The sequence below is a fragment of the Podarcis pityusensis genome, assembly GCF_964106645.2.
Source record: "Podarcis pityusensis genome assembly, chromosome: 4".
Taxonomy (NCBI): Eukaryota; Metazoa; Chordata; class Lepidosauria; order Squamata; family Lacertidae; genus Podarcis; species Podarcis pityusensis.
In genome coordinates this window covers 39,327,014-39,346,789 of record NC_138027.1, presented here as the reverse complement: position 1 = coordinate 39,346,789, position 19,776 = coordinate 39,327,014, and the positions used below count along the sequence as shown (strand labels likewise).

Below are 19,776 nucleotides of genomic sequence, written 5' to 3'. Positions count from 1 at the left end.
CAGCCAGGCAGGGGGAGATGTTAGTTGCCAAGGGTGGCACCCAGACATCATCCAGTCACAAAAGGCCACTTGCCAGTCAAAAAAGGTGACTGGCGCTCAGCTCATTTCGAACGCCGATTCCAAAATACGGTCTGGCTGATGGAAAGCTCCATATGGTTTAGAAGAGAACTCCTAGTACAATCTTGGAGAAATTACTCAGAAGCAAGTCCCACTGAATTCAATGAGACTTACTCTCATTTCTGTATATAGGATTTTAATCAATAAACATTTTTAAAAGTCTTCTAATCCCCTTAAAAAGGTATTGCAATTCTAAACATATTTGACTGATTCAGTACAAGAACACACATTCAGAATGTATTCACTTTTATCTACAACTTTCAGCACTGAAATCCTCACATCCCTCTGAAATAGTTTAGGCTATATATATAAATGCCAGAGATAATCTATAGAGCTTTATAGCCAGATAGGTATTTGTAACTAAGCCTTCTATATTAAATTCCTATGTTCTATAACAGAATGGTATTTTTCTTGTTTTACTAGGATTGTGCTCACAAATATTGATCACTTTAAAAAGGGGCTTTTGGTTGAAGAGCACTTAGTCTCTGAGAATGTCTTTGATTTGTATAGGCAGCAGGTCCATTCAGATACCGTGCATGCTTTAGTGCAACAACCATGCATGCTTTAGTGCAACAATATGATCCTAATTCCCCCAGCCCAGCCAGAGGTGCAGTTAAGGGGTATCTGTTATGCTATCAATAGGAGGCATGTACAGTGGTGCCTCGCAAGACGAAAAGAATCCGTTCCGCGAGTCTCTTCGTCTTGCGGTTTTTTCATCTTGCGAAGCAAGCCCATTAGCGGTTTAGCGCTATTAGCGGCTTAGCGGATCAGCTGATAAGCGGCTTAGTGGCTTAACGGATCAGCTGTTAAGCGGCTTAGCGGATCAGCTGATAAGCGGCTTAGTGATCAGCTGTTAAGCGGCTTAGCGGATCAGCTGTTAAGCGGCTTAGCGGATCAGCTGATAAGCGGCTTAGTGGCTTAACGGATCAGCTGTTAAGCGGCTTAGCGGATCAGCTGTTAAGCGGCTTAGCGATCAGCTGTTAAGCGGCTTAGCGGATCAGCTGATAAGCGGCTTAGCGGCTTGGGAAAAAGGGGGGGAGGAAAAAAACCCCGCAGGAACTCGCAAGACATTTTCGTCTTGCGAAGCAAGCCCCTAGGAAATTCGTTTTGCGAAGCACCTCCAAAACGGAAAACCCTTTCGTCTAGCGGGTTTTCCGTCTTGCGAGGCATTCGTCTTGCGGGGCACCACTGTATAGCATGCCTTTCCAACCAACAGTGGCTTACAATTAGGTGCCACTAAACAGCATGCAAGGTAATACTACAGATATGATCTGTTCAAAATATATTAAAAGGCACAAACACATACACTAGAATAATTGGTCCAACTAGTTAAATCAGGACCCACAACCAGTCTCTTTCTGACTTCATATGACATGCACCAATATAGTAAAACCACTTTCAGGGCTTCTTTAACATTTGTTTTTCTTATCAGATAAATAAGGGGCATAGAAAAGTGAAAAATAGCACTGATTTTACCTAAGATTGGGGTATAGTAATCTGCCATTAGACTACAAGAAAGCAGAGCCTAATAGGTCACCAGATGCAAAGGAGGGTAGAAGTTGGGCGTGAAAGAGAAAAATTCAGCCCATTAAGTATCTGCCAGAATTCCTTTGGCAAGAGATGGTGGGAGGGAGGGAGATGGGCAGGTGTGTGCACATATAATTAAAACTGAGTGCCAATTTGCACCTATTGGTTTAAAGGAGGGAGCTTTTGGTATGAAAATGTTAAAGATGGCTGCACTAGGTAAGATGGGAAAAAATACAGTATTTGTACAAACTTGGAAATTTAGAGCGTGTTTATATTGAAGAAAGCTATCAACATGTTGAACTTATTCATCTATCAAGACTTCGAGTGCAAATATTATGGACAACTAAGATGTACTTTTGTACATAACTACTCATGCTTTTGCCCCAGGTATGAAAGAGGAGGGCATCCATGGGCCTGATACCTCACAACCATTTTAGTGTTTTTAGATTATAGTGGGTGAGCCAATCTAGTTCTCAGTTTCTACAATTTAACATAGGTCACTATTAAGACGGATCATGTCACCACCAAGTCCTTTATACCAAATAGGTACAGAAAGTTGTTTGAGATAACGGGTAAGTACATTATTATGTGTCACAGGGAAATACAAGTACATAGGCATACATCTCTCTCTCTCGCTCTCTCTCTCTCTCACACACACACACACAGAAACTACACATTCACTCTTTCTTTGTGGCCAGTGAAGACGGATGGACTTTCAGCAAGTATTGACTGAAACTTCAACAGAGACAAACAAATCTAATTCTAGATAGTGGCCCAGAAATAATAATAAAAAAAGGTTAGATATTCTTCTGCAAAACCATCCATCCTAAAGTTACAACCTTATACTAGCTTAAAGGGATCATAACAAGAAATTGCCTAGAAGCAAAACTTCATTCATTTCACCCTAATTGTTTTAGAGCAAAATGTTGCCAGTATTTCAGTTGTCTAAAGTGAAGATGGTAGGACTAGGAGTATGATCAATTCCCTCCCCCAAACATGTAGCTCAATAATTAAGTTAAGAAATAAAAATAGCAGCTGGCAGCTACAGCTAACTCATTCCAAAACAAAACTCTGAACAATTTTTATTATAAAATGATTGAAGTAACTGATGACAAGATCTTCACCTGTAGGGATTTATCTATAAACAAGAAGCTCCTAGACAGAAATGTGGAAAGAGTTCTAAAGCAGCATTTCTGAACCTTTAACCCATGACCCCTCTCAGATTATATAAAAATGGTATGCCCCCATCCACATCTGGTGCCCCTATTTTAATTTTTAGAAAGTATTGAAACATTGCTGACTTTTAATCATAAACACTATTTTGGGGCTTAATTAAAAAAAATATCAGGAATACTTTTAAAATGTATATATATATTCATTCAAAAAATGCACATGAAATTTAAAATTTCAAATAGCCATATCTTAGAACACCTTAAATATCCAGTCTGTTGCACAGCAAAATCAGATTCACTAAGGCATAAATTGTATAATGATGTGGAGAGCCTTTCTCCTGTTTTGGGATATACAGGGAGATATTTCAACCAAAATTTTTCTAAACTGAATTTCCTGAAATCCTCGTCAGTTGAATCACATTTGAGTTCCAAAAATCCAGCATCAAAGATAAAAGATTATTCAGAGTGTTCTCTGCAATTGGCAGGATGGTTTGCTCAGTTTCCTCTGCCAGTTATTTTGTACAGTCATCAGAATTAAGTTGCCAACCAGAAGAGTAACTAGGGTGGTGCAACTGGTGTCCAAATAACAAGTGCAAAATGAAGGAGGGTGTGAGATTGGTCACAGGTGATGCAGTATAGAAAGTCATTGTAATAGCACAAATACAATTTTCATATTTATTTTGTTACCAAAAAATTAATACTACCCATGGGTAATTAATACAAAAAAATAAACAAGTTAACGGTTTTAGTAATTACATGAAACATTGATTTTTTGATAATTAAACAATATGAAATTCATCTGTAAATGTCTGGCATTTGTTCAATTATATTTTAAGCACAACTTTACTGTCAGTTAATAAACCCTCTAGTAAGTGATGTATTAAGTCTTGTTGTGCTGAAAACACAATATATTAAAAGTTGCAGCCCTATCAGGTCAAAATGTTACCAGCTGCTATTGAGTGTCACTTTTCTCATTTCATTCTAATTCTAAATTCATAGTTCTAATTTAAACTGACTATCAAGCCCCACTGCTTTCAATGGAAGAATTAAGAACATGTAAGTTAGCATTACATTAAAATGGACTTAAACCTGCTTCACTGTGGCTGGATCATGACCATATTGTTCAGAAGGGCAGAAGGGTATTTTACTCTGCAGGTGTCTAAATTGCAGTGCATCCACTTTCTACTACATCATTACACTGAACATGTTGGAGTAAGACACATCCCGAGATACAGAGTTATGCATGAGACAAGTTCAGTTTCTAGACACCAGGTTCTTCTGATAATGCATCACTTGCACCCCCTGGTGTTAAACACGGAGACCTCATTAATACCAACGGTTAGCTAATAACATGCTTATGTTAGACAACACAAGGGTCATATTACTTGTGTTGACATCGTTATTCGTCAAAACAATTATAGAGTTATCACTACAGGCAATAATGGAATGTTTGCAGAAATTATATAACTCATTTCAAGAGTGTTTGCACAGACAATAGTTCTGCCATATTGAAGCCATCATTTCTAATGACATGCAACGGCAGAACAATACAATTTAATTTCTCTGCTTGTTTGGTTGGAAAGAAAATATTCCGCTTTAAAGGCAACTTAAGGAAAAAGTAGTATCACAAACTCAATGTTTTAGGAAACATATTTAAGTTATAGCTCAGTACTTAAAATAATTCTTGATTTTTGTTACTTACACCAATACAGGTTTCCCTGCTATCTTGGGATGCTTTAGAACTTCCGACATAGTTTCTTTTGTCTCTTCCATTCTCTCAACATCACTGGAATCCACAACAAATATTACCCCATATGATTCAGCATAGTAATTCTTCCAGATAGCCCGGATTCTCTTGCCACCTCCCAAGTCAAAGATTGTGACTTCAAACCGGCCTTGCTTAAGATCAATTTTAGAAAAGCCAACAGTTGGGGCCACATCCTCTGGGGACTCTGATGAAATTAAAGAACAAGTTATGAGACACTTGTGATACAGTTTACCTTTTTTTTGTTGGGGGGCTGTGGGCACTTTAAGACAGAATACTGGTTTTTCAAATTGTAAAGTATTATTTTTTTTTTTACATTAACAGACACACAAGCATGTGTGAGCAGACACAGAGAGACACTTAAAATGAATATCGGGAACCATAATCCTCAAAGTATCAAATAAAGGAAAGGTAAGAAGAGGGTAATGTTTTCCAACTCAAGATCAAGTTTGTAGAAAGGGAAACCTATTTCCAATATGTTATTCCTCTCCAGCCTATTTTTGATGAGGTAAGGGAAGTGGGGGGCAATGCATCAATCTAGTAAGAGAGATTGATGCACTTTCAGGATCAGAATAACATGAATTTTACAGACCCATTTCTAGTTTTAGTTCTACAAATATTACAAACATGGATCACAAGATGTCATGTGGACAGACAATAATGCATAAGCTGCTGTGATCACAATGAATGCAAATTAAATTTCTTATCACCTGTCTTGCTGCGAATTATGGCCTACCTGATGGTAGGCTACCAATTTCAGCCTGTAGAACAAAACTATACAAATCCTGGACACGTTTAAGGCAATATTTCACTGTGGGACTAGAAATTTGTGTTAATAATGTCTACTTCATATGCAAAACAATGCCACGTTTATGAAGAACTGAGAGAGATAGGTACCATACCCTGAGAGGAAACCTTGAAGAAGCAACCCAATAAGGACAGGGGGAGGTGACAAACTCCTCATATTAAAATGATCTTGTTTCACTTGATTTCATATTCCCACATTTCAATCCAGATTTGTTTTTAATGAAGATAATTTGTTGCTGGCATGCTTTCTGCCAGGGCTTCATAACCCAAGAAGAGCTAGAATGAGAATTTGTTTGGAGCTACAGGCATCACAGTGCCAAAAGATGCCAATGCCCATGCCAAGAGCTTTCAGAGCAGGGGAGAAGTGAAGTGACTTTCTCTTTTCACCAGTTGCAGTTGAGAACCATAATGAGGAATACTTCCACTGAGATGCTGAAAATGAAAAGCCCTTGCTCATGGGCCCTTTGGATCTGGGTCATATTGAAGTCATATGATCTTTTCACCTAGAAAAGATACTCACTATTTCACATATGAAAAATCCACTGTTATTCTGGACTGGATTCATCCAAAAAATGTGTTCATGTATGTCAGTAAACTGTCAAGCACTCAGAACAGACACTTCTGAAACTTCTCCCCAGCTGAAACAGAAATTTTATTTGATGCTAAGCTTGCATGCTGTTTTATTGGAGCTGGCAGAGGCGAGAAAGTGATGCTAAAAGAGATTTTTATGATTGAAGGGATAAAGGTGATCTGGCAAATTGTTGGTACCTTCCCAATTATAAATAGGGATATAAAAATATCATTAGAATAACACTTTGTTATGCACATACAATTTCCTTCTTTCCAAATTATATCACAAGTCAATATCATAAAAAGGTAATACCTACAACATTGATTTTTAGGTAAAATTTACTGATGTATGCTCATTACTGTGCATTTCAGCAAATAAGAGTTACTGCACATACAAAGGGGGGGGGGAGGCAAAAGGGAACGATTGATTTTCTATCCTAAACTAAAATGTGAAATGCCTCATTAATGTGGATATTTTATATATGTGCTATAATTAAAAAATAATTTATGTCAGCAGTTCCTCAAATGCTTACCAAAGATGTTTCCCTTCCATTTTATGACACAAGGTAACACCTAACAAATATTATTTTTCTCTACCATGATAGAGGCACCAGTCTTCTCCAACAACTGTCTGTAAACCCTTTACTTTGGAAACATGAAATAGTAATATATATATATTTAAGTGCATATATCTGAGCGTAACAGCCTCATTTTGCATCTACATTGCTCCCAAAGTTTCAGTGATATCCAGAGGCTCTGGAAGCACTAAAAATGTGCATGTGGCTAACGATGTACAAAACAAATGAAAGCAATGCTCACAAAACAAGTGAGATGTTCTGACAGTGATTCACTGCACCATCTACGCAGGCATACTCAGAAGCAAGCAAGTTTTCAATGAGGCTTGTTCCTTGGTAAGTGCATGAGGTTGCAGCCCAAGTGCCTATGGCATCTCCAAATATAAGCCCAAGCAGAATTCAAAGGAGGGGCACAGCCATACAACAGAAGTTTTGCTTTCAACCAGAAAAGAATCCACATTCAGCTTAAAAAGTGCAACTTGTAGCATCAAACAGAAAGCAATTATCCTGCTATATTACATAGCTCTTCCTAGACCTACAGTGGTACCTCTGGATACGAATTTAATTCGTTCCGGGAGTCCGTGTGCACCCCAAAACATTCGCATCCAGAGGCGCCACTTCTGCGCATGCGGCGTTAACCCACTTCTGCGCATGCACGCACAGCGGAAACCTTTCCTGTTACTTCCGGGTTTGCCGCATGCGTAACCCGAAGGATACGTATCCAGAGGTGTTCACAACTAGAGGTACCACTGTATCTGTGGTTTTGGTCACTCATTTGTATTTGGTCCCTCCTTAATGAAGTAACAAAGTGCAGTATCTGTAACGTATGCCTGAAAGTGTTAAATATCCTGAGCGTAATTAAACAGTATAGTTATTAAAACAAATTCATTTTTTATTCAGTTGGGGGTTTTGTATTTACTAGCATTATATGGCATCTTGCAGCAAAATCCTAACCATGTCTACACAGGAGTAAATACTACTGAATTCAATGGGGTTTATTCCCAGATAACAGAGGTCAGGTCTGCAGCCTTTGCCTTGTTTTAGCCAAGGGCAATAAATAAAAAAATTCCTCCTGTGCAAAAATAATTTTAAAAAGCTCATTTTAATACTTTTATAAATACAAAAATAGTTTAGATATTACTTACCTCCTTGGATTCCTTTCACTGTTGCTGTTTTTCCAGCATTATCAAGACCCACCATGATTAATGTCACACTCCTTTGAATTATATACAAAGAAAAAATATTTTCAGACTTTGTCCTGACTGAATGCCATATAGAATTTTTTTTTTGGGGGGGGGGGGGGATTGAATGTATCTTCAAGAATCATCAACACCACCAAGTACCTATTATTTATATGCAGCACCATTCGTAACTGTAATCTTACATGGAAGCAATGGAGAGTTGGGAATGGATGCACTGGGAAAACAGGGGAAGAATATGCAAAAAATTTCAACTACTCATACCATAGGGTAGTGTGACTGGGGGAGATACTCCAAAGGCTTTCTGGAAAATGCAAGTTTTGAGAAGGGACTTGGAGCACAGAGGTATTCTGAGATGCAGTTACATAAATATGAAGAAGTAGAGGTCTCCCTGTGTACTTAAATATGTTTTTGGTCAAGTTTTCCCCCCACATTTGTACAAACTTTGAAATTTCTCTGAGCACTGTGTTGCTTTCCTCTTGTGCTATGTTCAGATACCTGTGTTTTTATTGGACCATACTGTGGCACTGGAAACAAGTACCAAGGGAGAACTAGCAAGCTCTGGATATTGAGTTGGGTAGAAGAAATCTATTTTCTGCTTTAAAAAAAAAAAAGCACATCAGCGCTTCTCAGCAAAAAAGAGGGTGGGATTCTGTTTTTGCCTCTTGATGAAAGTGGATAGATGATATCAACTGTAGCTCGGAACAGAAATGTTGTCGCGGTTTTCCTTGTGCCATGTTGCCATGCCTTTAACCACCACATTTCCCCACATACAGATTATGTTCCCCCAGTTAACAAAGACATCATGCATCATCCAGAGGTCTTTGTTCTTGAACTAATCTCCAGCAGAAAATGCTACAGAGACTGAATACTGGTTCAAATAAAACTCTGGGTTAGTGGAAATGGAGAGACACAGGGACCTTTACCTGCAAACAGTTCCAACAAGTTTTTAAATAAGACTGGGGAATAAGAACAGCCACATGAATGCCACTAATAAAGGTCTATTGTATTTTCACATCCACATGCCCTTTCAAAGTGCACATTTAAAGTTACCAATTTCTTTTACCCTCTTCAGTTTACAGTTTTAAAAATATCCCATTTCAAAATGGTTGTATTATTGTTGTTTTTAAAGGCTTTGGGTTGTATCCAGTGCTGCATGAGTGGCACTCCACCTGCACAATGTGTTCTCATTCACCCTAAAATCTGTTCTAGAGGGATCCCAGGAACAAATTTTGAGGTTGTGCAGTGGCCTGTAGGAAAATCAGAGCTCCTTTGCACAAGCAGAAGTCTGCTGCACAAGCAGAACAGCATTAGACGTACTCCTCCTCTATGTGACACTTGCCAGACATAGTACAATCTTCAGACTACTTCAAGGAATTGAAAAGGAGATGGTTCTAACGTCTAGTAATTTACCTGACAGGTTCTCGCCACCGCTTTAGCCAGTTGCAACAATTGGCCATCAGACTATACATCCCTATCTAACAGCCATTCAGCACACCAAATGAATTAAGGACGCAGCATGTAGACGGATCCTGGAGTTCCAAGACATGAGCAACTCGGATGCTGTCTTACACCTAAAATAAAAAAGGGAGGAGGGGATACAATGAATAATGAATCACCAAACTTTATTATTCCAAAACCAACTCAGAAATCAACAGCTTTTATAAGGCTGGCTTTCAAGTGGCTAACCCACTGAAAAAGTTGCAGTTTTAAAAAGCGGGGGGGGGGGGGTGTTGTTTTCAGTGTAGTGGAGCATCATCTCTTCTGGCCAGATACACAATTTTGTAGGGCAGTGTGGAGGTGCAAGTTTTCCTAGATAATGGATACAAAATATTCCCAGAGCTTGGATTTTAACCAAGCCGGCACCCCACACTGGATTGAGCCTCGTTTCCCTAACCAGACGCCCAGAAGGCAACTGGGCCCGAGCCTTAGGAGCCCCTTTGACCAGCGCCTCAGGGTAGGAGCACGTCAACACACCGAGACAGGTCCGCCACCCCCGGCTTCCCCATCACAGGCAGACCCTCGCGGAGGGGGGGTCGTCCTCTTCGAAGGCGCCGCGCGGGACTCACCGGCTCCTCCCTCCCTCCTCGGTAACCGCCCTTTCTCCGCCTCACCCGTCACTCCGAGAGCCCCCAAAGCGGCCGCCGGTTCTCAAGAGCGGCCCTTCCAACGGAGCCACGTGACCCCCCCGCTGCTTTCTCCCCGCCTTCCCCTCTTTCACGTGACGCCTCGGGAGATCGCTTATTGGTTCGGGTCCCCGAGGCAGGCCGATAACGACGCGGGGCGCGCAAGGGACGCGTAACCAAGCCGGTTTCCAATGGTTACCAGGAGAGCGGAGCGAAGGAAACGGGGGCGGGGGCAAGGAAAGGAGCCAATGGAGAGCGGGCGGCGGCTGGATTGGCGGCTTCCCGCCGACCATTAGTTGCGAAGGAGGCGGGGAATGGTTTCCAGGGTGACCAGAGCTCGCGCGCGATGCGGATGCGCAGCAGCAAAGGCTGCCTTTGGAGAGGTGCTTTCTCGTCGTATAAGACTGTTCTCTCCAAGCACGTAAATCCTGTGTTACCACCAGTCGACACTTTTTTTAAAAAAAAATGCATTTATATCCCATGTTTTTGCCCGAGGAACTCAAGGTGGCACGCATAGTTCTCATTTAATTCCCAACAACAACAACCCTGCGAGGTAGGTAGGTTTGGCGGAGAGGCAGGGAATGATCCAGTAAATAATAATTCCTCCCTAAAAATCCAATGCCTACATCATATGGAATGGGCTTCCTGCCGGCAGGAGTCCCTGGGCTAGTACGCTCCATGCGGATTGGGTCCCTCCCTGGATTCCCATCTCAAATCGACTGACAAGAACGGCAGTTTATGTACACACAGTAACTTAAAACGTAGCCTACCTTACACGACTGTTGTGAATACACAAGGGGGATGGGAGGAAAGCACACACAGCCTAGAGCATCTGGATGGAAAAGCAAGATAGAAATATGCACAGAGCATAGTTTCAACAATGAAAGACACTTCCATGGGAAGTGGTGATGGTCACCATCTCGGACGGCTTTAAGATTAGACAGATACAAGGGTGATGAGGCTCTCAGTGACTGCTAGTCGCAGTGGCTAGGCCAGGGGTCGCAACCTTTTCAGCAGGGGACCGGTCCACTGTCCCTCAGACCTTGTGGAAGGGGAAAAAAGAATTCCTATGCCCCACAAATAACCCAGAGATGCATTTTAAATAAAAGCACACATTCTACTCATGTAAAAACACACTGATTCCTGGACCGTCCGCAGGCAGGATTTAGAAGGCGATTGGGCCGGATCCGGCCCCCGGGCCTTAGTTTGCCTACCCATGGGCTAGGCTCTGTCTCCAGTATCTTCTCAAGACTAGCTGCTATCAATACATAAATAGAAACCAAAGTCCAGTCAAACATAAGCTCAACCTGGCAGGTAACAGTCTTTGATTTGGGGAAGAAAAGCAGGATAAGGCAGGTGGGCCGGTGATGCAGTGCAATGCTAAAGAAAGCAGTGGGGAAACATATGATGGAAAGGCAGCCTTGTCTCTAATACTGTATCCCTCCTCTCTCTCTCTCTCTCTACCCACCCCCACTGTCTTCCCCAGTCAGCTGCTGGAAACCAGCACCAGGGAGGTTCAACGGCCTCTGGGATATGGACTCGAGGTTCCCTCCCGTGCTTCCTGTTTACCCACCATGTGAAATGCAGCAGGAATGTTTCCTGGAAATGTCCTGCCTCTGTATGCAACCAGATTCCAGCCCCCAGCCAGTCTCCTCTCCCTCCCCTCCCTCAGCAGGGGGAGGTCTGAACATTTTCCCTGCTGCTGCCTCCCTGATTCCAGGCACGGTGTCAACAGAGAAGCAGCAGCAAGAAGGCGACCTGTCAGCAAATGCAAATAGCCCCCTCCCCTTCCTAACCCCCAACAGATACACACGCCCTGCATAACCCACAGCAGCTACTCCCCCAAAGGATGAGGCTTCACTGCGTGGCTTGCTTGTTTATTTCCTGCCTGTATATTTCAGCGATCGCTCTCTCTGAAGCTAGGACATGTAAGTAAAATCAGTTGGATTCCCAACTTTAGTTAAAAGTTCGTTTTTGTTTGCTTTTTCAGTGAAACTCAGAATTGTGTCCCGGTGCCCTCTTGCTCCAGCTGGGTGCTTGTAGTGTGTAATGACAATTGCAAAACCGTTCTAAAAACAAAAAGGGTGCAAAGCATGTATCTTTGCATCAACAAATTTCTGCAATAGTAGAGATGCAGATGTGTTTACTCAGGAGTAAATCCCATTGAGTTCGAGGAAATTTGCTCTCCAGAATGTGTGCGGAGGACAACCAACTGTAAACTTGATTTGGTTCATTTGTATCAGGTATGGCTGAGAGATGCTGATTTTGATTGTAAAGAGCTACTCTTGTTGGAAAAGTGACCCTGTTCTGCTCAAGCAAATCCCCATCCCCCATCCTGAAGCAATCAGTTTTTGTGCAAAGCAGAGCTAAGGACTAGGAAGCAATCAATGTGCTGAAGAAGTAATTAGCAATACTGACAAATAAACATGTTTTCCACTACTGCAAAATAATGAGGTCACTTAAAAAACAATGCTGTGCTGCTGAATGTTTATGCAATATCTGACACAGGATAATAACAAAAAATAATAATGTTTCTTTTTCTGATCAAGAGTCAGTTCTCTTTTTGTCAGAGTTTTTGGCAGTATTCTTTCACCATTACATTCTTGGTTTTCTTTCTTTCTTTCTTTCTTTTGAAGTACTGTGCTTTTTCTATCACAAAGAGGTATACTATAGTAGCCTGTCTCCTTAAAGCATATCTTAAATTAAAACAAATTATATTTTAATGAGAACAAGCAGTGTGCTATTGCATGCTGCTCAAAAGTTCCCATGATGCTCCTAACACATGCACACACCACACTGTGATCTCAGCTTATGGGTTGTTTCTAAGCAAACCATGAAGGATTTGTAAGGTTTTTTTCTTGGTGTAGAAGCAACAGAAGCAGAGGAGGACTCCACAGGAACTTTTCAGCAGTATGCAACAGCACACTGCTCATTCACAATAAACCATAGTTTGTTTTAAACTATGGCACAATGGGGGGGGGGGGGCAAAAAGTTGCTGAGCTTTTACAATAGAGGGCAAAAAGGAAAGGCATTTTCATAGCCTATGACCACAATGCCCACTAGCCTAATGTAGGAGGATGAGGAGAGATTTGTTATCCATGGTAAATGTGTTTAGGACTGCTTGTTCAAAATGTCAGAAATATTAGCTTTCAAGTAACATAGAATTTACCTCTGCTTTCAACGTTGGTATCCAAAACTAAGACTTGAAATTAAATTAAAAGAATAATGTTACATAGCTAGGAAAGCTGGGGGGTTTTTAAGATAGCAGAAAAGTTTTATTATTTTTATTGTAGAGGTCTGACAAGTTTTATTAGAATTGCTGCATCTCACAGCGATCTATGGGAAAACACTTTTATTTGATGGACATTTTGATTGGAATTGCTTTCATTCAGAAATGATATGCTGTACATAGAAAAGTTTTTTCAAAGTTATAAATCTTAATAGATTTGCTTTCCTGGATATATTACTTCTGGCAGAAGACAGAAACAGATTTTCAACAAATTAAAGGATCCAACAAGCAAATGCCAACTTACTTTTATAAAGTAGAAAGCAACTTGTGCAAAACTTACAATTGTATTAGTAGAACTGAGCTATATCTTGAAAGTGCAGTGTATGCCATGCTGCTGTAAAAAAATGTTTTTGCCTCAAAAGATCTGCATTGGAAGGAAACTTATTTGTAACTCAAAGCATTCAATGATTTGAACATGGGGCTAATAAAATGTTTCACTTTTACTTTTGTTTTATTGAACAATATCTGTTGGAAGCCAATAGCAAGTGCCCTGTTGACTTGAGAAAGATGGCTAGGTCAAATAGGTGGCGAGGAGTACCTCTGATCAACTTCAGCTGTTCCTGGACAGGGATAACCTGTATCCACAGCAGTTCAGGCATTGGTGACATCAGAGATCAATTACTGGTTGCTCTGGTCTCTCCAGCTAGCTCAGAGTGCAGCAGTCAAGACTCCTGACTAGAACAGCCTGTCATCAGCATATAATGTTGCTGAAATGACTGCATTGGCTGCCACTGTGCTAACTAGGCCAGGTCTTGCTGATACTGAAGTTGTACACAATTTGGGACCAGCGTATTTGAGGGACTCCCTTATTTCCTGTGTGCCAGGCATTCCAGTTTTCAAGTGAGGCACTTTTAACTGTTCCACTCCATAATTCCCTCTGAACTTCTGCTATTGAAATCCCAGTAATGTCCAGGCATATGGCAACCCTAATTTAGTGGAATTCCCTCTTTTTGGATATCCAGCAAGTGTCCAATGTGCTTTGCTTTGGACCAGGACTGGACTTCAACTTGCACCAGCCCCAACCAGCATAGCAAAAGGTCAGGGATGATGGGAATTGTAGTTCAGCAACATCTGGAGGGCTCAAGTTTCCCATCCCTTCTTAGACCCTTGTTAGAACTTTCTTATTCTCTTTCTTTCTTATTGGCCTCTTGTTGTCCACACTATTGAAGATGCTATACAATGGTACCTCGGTTTAAGAACAGCCCTGTTTATGAACTATTCGGTTTATGAACTCCGCAAAACCAGAAGTAGTGTCCCAGTTTGTGAACTTTACCTCAGTCTTAGAACAGAAGCCGAATGGTGGAAGGGCACCGGCGGTGGGAGGCCTCATTAGGGAAAGCGCGCCTCGGTTTAAGAACGGTTTCGGTTTAAGAACGGACCTCCGGAATGGATTGACTTCATAAACTGAGGTACCACTGTACAGCTTTGTCTGTATTTTATTTCGTATGTTCTTTCGAGACTCAAAATGTACCATTTTCTAGCATTTTCTATATTGAGCTGTATAGAAATTCTCCCAAATAGATAAGAAATTAATAAATATACTCAAAATCTACTTTTGATTGGAAAGGGCCCAAAGCTCATTTGATTTGCAGGCCTCACTGCATTGCAGTGGAGCACTTCTAAATGGGTCAGTTTCCTTTCATTTGAATCGAAACATATGACCCACATGCAAGAAGATTTCTTCTTTCCCTGACAGTAAAAGCCTTATTCATGAATCACTTTTCAGTGACTTTCAACTCCTAAAGCCCAAGCCAGTGCTTTTTTTCTGGGGGAAAAGGTGGGAGGACTCACTACAAAGTTTGTTTGTTTGTTGTGGGCCAGTCGCAGTGCCATACACATACAGCAATGGCTAAATGTAAGATGTGATTAATAAACTCAAGCAGACCGTGATCTGGATTAGAAATGGCAACAACTTTATTGATTTTTGGCTCAGGCATTGGGGGTATATCAGTTCCAGCCCCCACAGGATCCCCCCTTCAAATTATTTATTTAATTTAAAAAAGTTAAGGGAACTCAGCTCCCCTAAGTTCCTGCTCAACCTCCCCCCGGCCCAAACCAAATCTTATTTGCTCAGAAGGTGTCCCACTGAAATAGGGTTTTATTTTTATTTAGAAATGGAGCCTTATTTATCCAAATTACTGTCCTTGTCTATTATCTGAATAATGCTCCTGATTATGGAGAAATGCTCTGAACCATTCGGACTAGCAAAACTGATTTTAAAAAATACCTTTTTAGCAGCAGTTGCTGTATATCCTACAGCTGTGTATCCTAACATACAGTATATCTTTTTTGTTCCTTAAGTAACCTTTTGTTCCTTAAGTAACCAAAACATCACCATTCACAGCAGGGTTCAGAGAAACCCAAGTTTCGCAGAAGTTTAAAAAAAATACAGAGGGAGAAAGTCTAACCAGGGAGATGAGACCCTCCAAAACAGCTCAAAGCAGGCTTTACATTCTAAGTGGCCACAGGATGCTGAGTGTTTGTTGTGGGATGGGGAATATAAAACCAGGCGGTAGTGGTGGGATGGTGTATCTTTGGGAAAGTCATGTCTGGTACCCTGAATAGGAGTACTCCATAGCTATCTATTGTAGACCCACTTGTATGATATATTGCTGCATGTTCCCTCTGTCAGGAATATAAGATTTTAGTGCTTGAAGAAGTGCTAGTGTTATTGAAGTTATGCTACACCCTCCCCAGGAAGGCTCAACTGATCATTTTATTACTTAGTTTTAGGTGGCAGCGTTTGTTTCTTTCTTAGTAAACACTGGTGTGCACATTTTGCTAGTGCTATATTATAAGCCATGTAATTATATCCTACAGATATAAGCACATTCAATTACAAATTTTATAACTTTTTAAAAATTTGTAAAATATCTTGAGTTCCAGTCTAAAACAACCATACCAAGAAGAGTCTACTAAAATTTACGTAGGGCTATGGAAGTTTTTTACTAGTCGCCTTCCTGCCTATTCACTACTTGGATTTTAATCACAGGACGTTATTAACAAGGCAAAAATATGGAAAGAATGCACAGTTCCAGATAATCCCACATTACAGACACAACTATGGAATGGTCCTGCTGTGCAGTTGTACAGGCACAAATCTGCTGTTTTTGTATTTGCCAGTGTAGTATTTTCTTTACTCAGTTGTGTCTAGGTATACAAAGCTGCATAACAAGGCTATCTCAATATTTTGTTCATTTTACCCAGTCACCTAGTTAGAAATGTCCAATCTTCTTAACCCTTCTCGCATATACATATCAATACCCACAGACCAGTCCAGTCCAAGCCAGTAGGAAGAAGTTGTGCCTAGTTTTGCTGGAGTGTCCTTGTTCTCTCCCTAGAGTGCTTTGCATGCCAATCAGTCTCTGCTGTCAGGGGCCTCTTTTATACATCCCTGCCCAGTACTCAACAGTATGTGGGAAAGTGAGCTTGTTCATTCCTGCTGCACAGGCTTCATTGCTTGCAGATTCCCTCCAAAACAGCTTATTTAAGTATTCTTAAAGTTATCCTCTCTATCATTTTGACATATACCGTATTTTTCGTTCTATAAGACGCACCAGACCATAAGACGCACCTAGTTTTTGGAGGAGGGAAATAAGAAAAAAAATAAATCTGAATCTCAGAAGCCAGAACAACAAGAGGGATCGCTGCGCAGCGAAAGCAGCGATCCCTCTTGCTGTTCTGGCTTCTGGGATAGCTGCGCAGCCTGCATTCGCTCCATAAGACACACACACATTTCCCCTTACTTTTTAGGAGGGAAAAAGTGAGTCTTATAGAGCAAAAAATATGTTAACTATCACAAGCAACTGTTCAGTGACAATCCATTGGTAGAGTAGGTAGGTAGGTGGATAAACTTGCTGCAGAGGGGCAGCTGATCAGTTAACCCATTCCATACCATTTTCTAACTGTCACTTAATAGTCTGTGTCCGCTAAGCAGTTCAGTGCTCATTGGGCTGTTGTTGTTTTTAAGGGGTGGTGTGATCCTTATTTCTTGCATTTTCGCAATCTCAAGGTTCCCCCAACCAATTTGATACCACTCTCATAGTTTTCTGTGGCTGGTCTTTTGGCTTCTTTTCTGCTGGTGCTCAGCTCCCTGTGTTTACTATTAGAGGGGATCGCAAATGAAAGACAGTGCTTGAAACCAGAGTACTACCTTTCCTTATGTATAGATGGTTGCCTAATCACCAGGATAAACCAACTATCCCCTGCCCAGTTTAACCCCCAGCCTGAGCCAGGGGAAACTCAAGAGTGGCTATTTTTTTCACAGTGGTCACATCTGTACCATATACTTCAAGAACTCTTATACCACTTTAACAGTCATGGTTTTCCCCAAAGAACCCTGGGAACTGTAGTGCTAATCCCCCAGGCCTACATATCTATGTGCCCTTAAGAAACTACAGTTCCCAAGATTCTCCATGACTGTTAGTGTGGCATGGATGTGGCCAGTGTTCTCTCTTATGTGGATGCGCATCACATGAGGAGCCTGGTCACCATGATACTTTCTGTATGAAATGACAGGTTATAGGTGCTGGAAACCTGCTAGGCTGTTGGGCCCCACCACCCTGTTCCTACCCACACTATTCATTTAAAGCACATGGCTTTCCTCAAAGAACCATGGAAACTGTAGTTTAGCCTTTACAGAGTTACAATTCTCAGCACCTCTAACAAACTACAGTTACCAGTACACTTTGGTGAAAGCCAGGTGCTTTAAATGTATGGTGTCTGTTCCATTGAGGGTGTATGGAGGGTTCCTGCTTGCTGCTATCCTGAAAGGCATCTTCAGGTCTACTTAGTTTCACGTCTAACTGACTGGAAACGAGAATTCTGTAGCCATGTGAAATTGACTAGTCCATAAACTGGCTGCTTCTGTGGAAGATTTTCCAATCTTCATGGCACTCCATAGGTTCATTCTTAATTATCCCAGCTGGCTTTATCAGGAATTTGTCATGTTCTTAATATGTTTAGCAGGTTCTGAATGGGTTAGGATTTGTAGCACACACACACAAAACAAAGCAATGCTGACATTTAATTAGTTATAATGCTTTAATAGTGGTCCACGTGGCCACCAAAATCTTAACTTTAAATTTTTGTTTTAATTTAAGACATTGCTTGGTTGCACAGCAGAGCCTCTTACACCCAAAATGCTTGTTTTTTAAAAGTTTTATCTGAGCACCATGCATCAGAGTTTCTTGCAAGAAAACGTCGAGCAAACTCCTTTATGGAAGAAAGCAAGAAGGGGAATTTGGAGCGGGAGTGCATTGAAGAATACTGCAACAAGGAAGAAGCCAGAGAGGTCTTTGAAAATAACCCTGAAACGGTAAGAGCTCTTAAGACTATGGACAATTTCCAGTTACTAAGGGTGGCAAGTAGTCATGGTAGAGCATAGTCTGCTTCTGTGATTTATAGAATCGTAGACTTGTACACTTGAAAGGGACCCTGAGGGTTGTCTAGTCCAACCCCCTGCAAGCAGGAATCTGAACTGAAGCATCCACAACAGATGGCCATCCAATCTCTGCTTCAAAACCTCCAGTGAAGCAATGCCCACCACCTTCCGAAGGAGTATGTTCCACTGTTGAACAACTCTTACCATCAGAAAGTTCTTCCTGATGGGGAGTCAGAATCTCCTTTCTTGTAACATGAAACCTTTGGTTTCCAGAGCAGGAGGAAACAAGCGTGCTCCATCTTCCATGTTGACAGTCCTTTAAACACAGTCGTACCTCTGGTTACATACTTAATTCGTTCCGGAGGTCCGTTCTTAACCTGAAACTGTTCTTAACCTGAAGCACCACTTTAGCTAATGGGGCCTCCCACGGCCGCTGCCCGATTTCTGTTCTCATCCTGAAGCAAAGTTCTTAACCCGAGGTACTATTTCTGGGTTGGCGGAGTGTGTAACCTGAAGCGTATGTAACCTGAAGCATATGTAACCTGAGGTACCACTGTATTTGAAGATGGCTATCACATCTCCTCTCAGTCTCCTCTTTTCCATGTTAAACATACCCAACTCTCTCAACCGTTCCTCATAGGGCTTGGTTTCCAGACCTTTGATCATCTTGGTCACCCTCTTCTGCAAACATTCTAGCTTGTCAATATCCTTCTTAAAGTGGGCTGCCCAGAACTGGACACAGTACTCCAGGTGTGGTGTGACCAAGGCAGAACTTTTATTTATTTATTTCAACAATTTGTATACCAGTTAATCACAGTTGTCTCTAACTGGTTACAATAAGACTAAAAACGAGTTACCGGTAATACTATAAAATCAGAATTCAATTCAGTAAGCATTTGATAAGCACTGGAAGTTTAACATAGAGGGGAAATATCTGACTTTAACTGGAAGGGAGTCACACAAAATTGAGCCCACAATAGTGCATTTGTGGCTCCTGATGAATATGAGCCATGTATCCAAGCCACAGGGGACCACTAACAGTGACTCCCCAAAATACCTTGGTGGCAGCACAGGACATTCTGAGGTATGCTGTTCCCAAGTTGTTAAGGGTTTGTAAATTAATGAAAGAAACTTGAACCAAGCCTGGCAGTGTAAGGGCAGTCAGTAACATTCCCTTCTAATGTTCAGTATGTGTACATACACTTATTTTACAGCTATCATTAAGCACTATTCTGAATTTTCCAGC

General features: G+C 41.2%; 2 protein-coding genes across 4 annotated transcripts in view; one reads left to right on the top strand and one right to left on the bottom strand.

The window, feature by feature from the left end:
• The window catches only part of ARL13B (ARF like GTPase 13B), a 40,522-nt gene extending 30,513 nt beyond the window's left edge, over positions 1 to 10,009 (bottom strand). The window contains exons 1-4 of one of the 3 annotated variants that reach the window (XM_081002734.1): positions 9,847 to 10,009; positions 9,146 to 9,306; positions 7,679 to 7,749; positions 4,519 to 4,768 (exon numbers count right to left, since the gene is read on the bottom strand). In XM_081002734.1, the coding sequence (XP_080858860.1) occupies positions 4,519 to 4,768; positions 7,679 to 7,749; positions 9,146 to 9,204 (380 nt within the window). In that variant the 5' untranslated portion in view covers positions 9,205 to 9,306; positions 9,847 to 10,009. The remainder of the gene's footprint in view (positions 1 to 4,518; positions 4,769 to 7,678; positions 7,750 to 9,145; positions 9,307 to 9,846) is intronic. The other 2 variants (XM_081002733.1, XM_081002735.1) reach the window with 2 other exon arrangements.
• Positions 10,010 to 11,524: 1,515 nt separating this feature from the next.
• PROS1 (protein S) overlaps positions 11,525 to 19,776 on the top strand; it is a 34,349-nt gene continuing 26,097 nt past the window's right edge. Inside the window, exons 1-2 of the mRNA XM_081002701.1 lie at positions 11,525 to 11,786; positions 18,307 to 18,464. Coding sequence (XP_080858827.1) covers positions 11,708 to 11,786; positions 18,307 to 18,464 — 237 coding nt within the window. The 5' untranslated portion in view covers positions 11,525 to 11,707. The remainder of the gene's footprint in view (positions 11,787 to 18,306; positions 18,465 to 19,776) is intronic.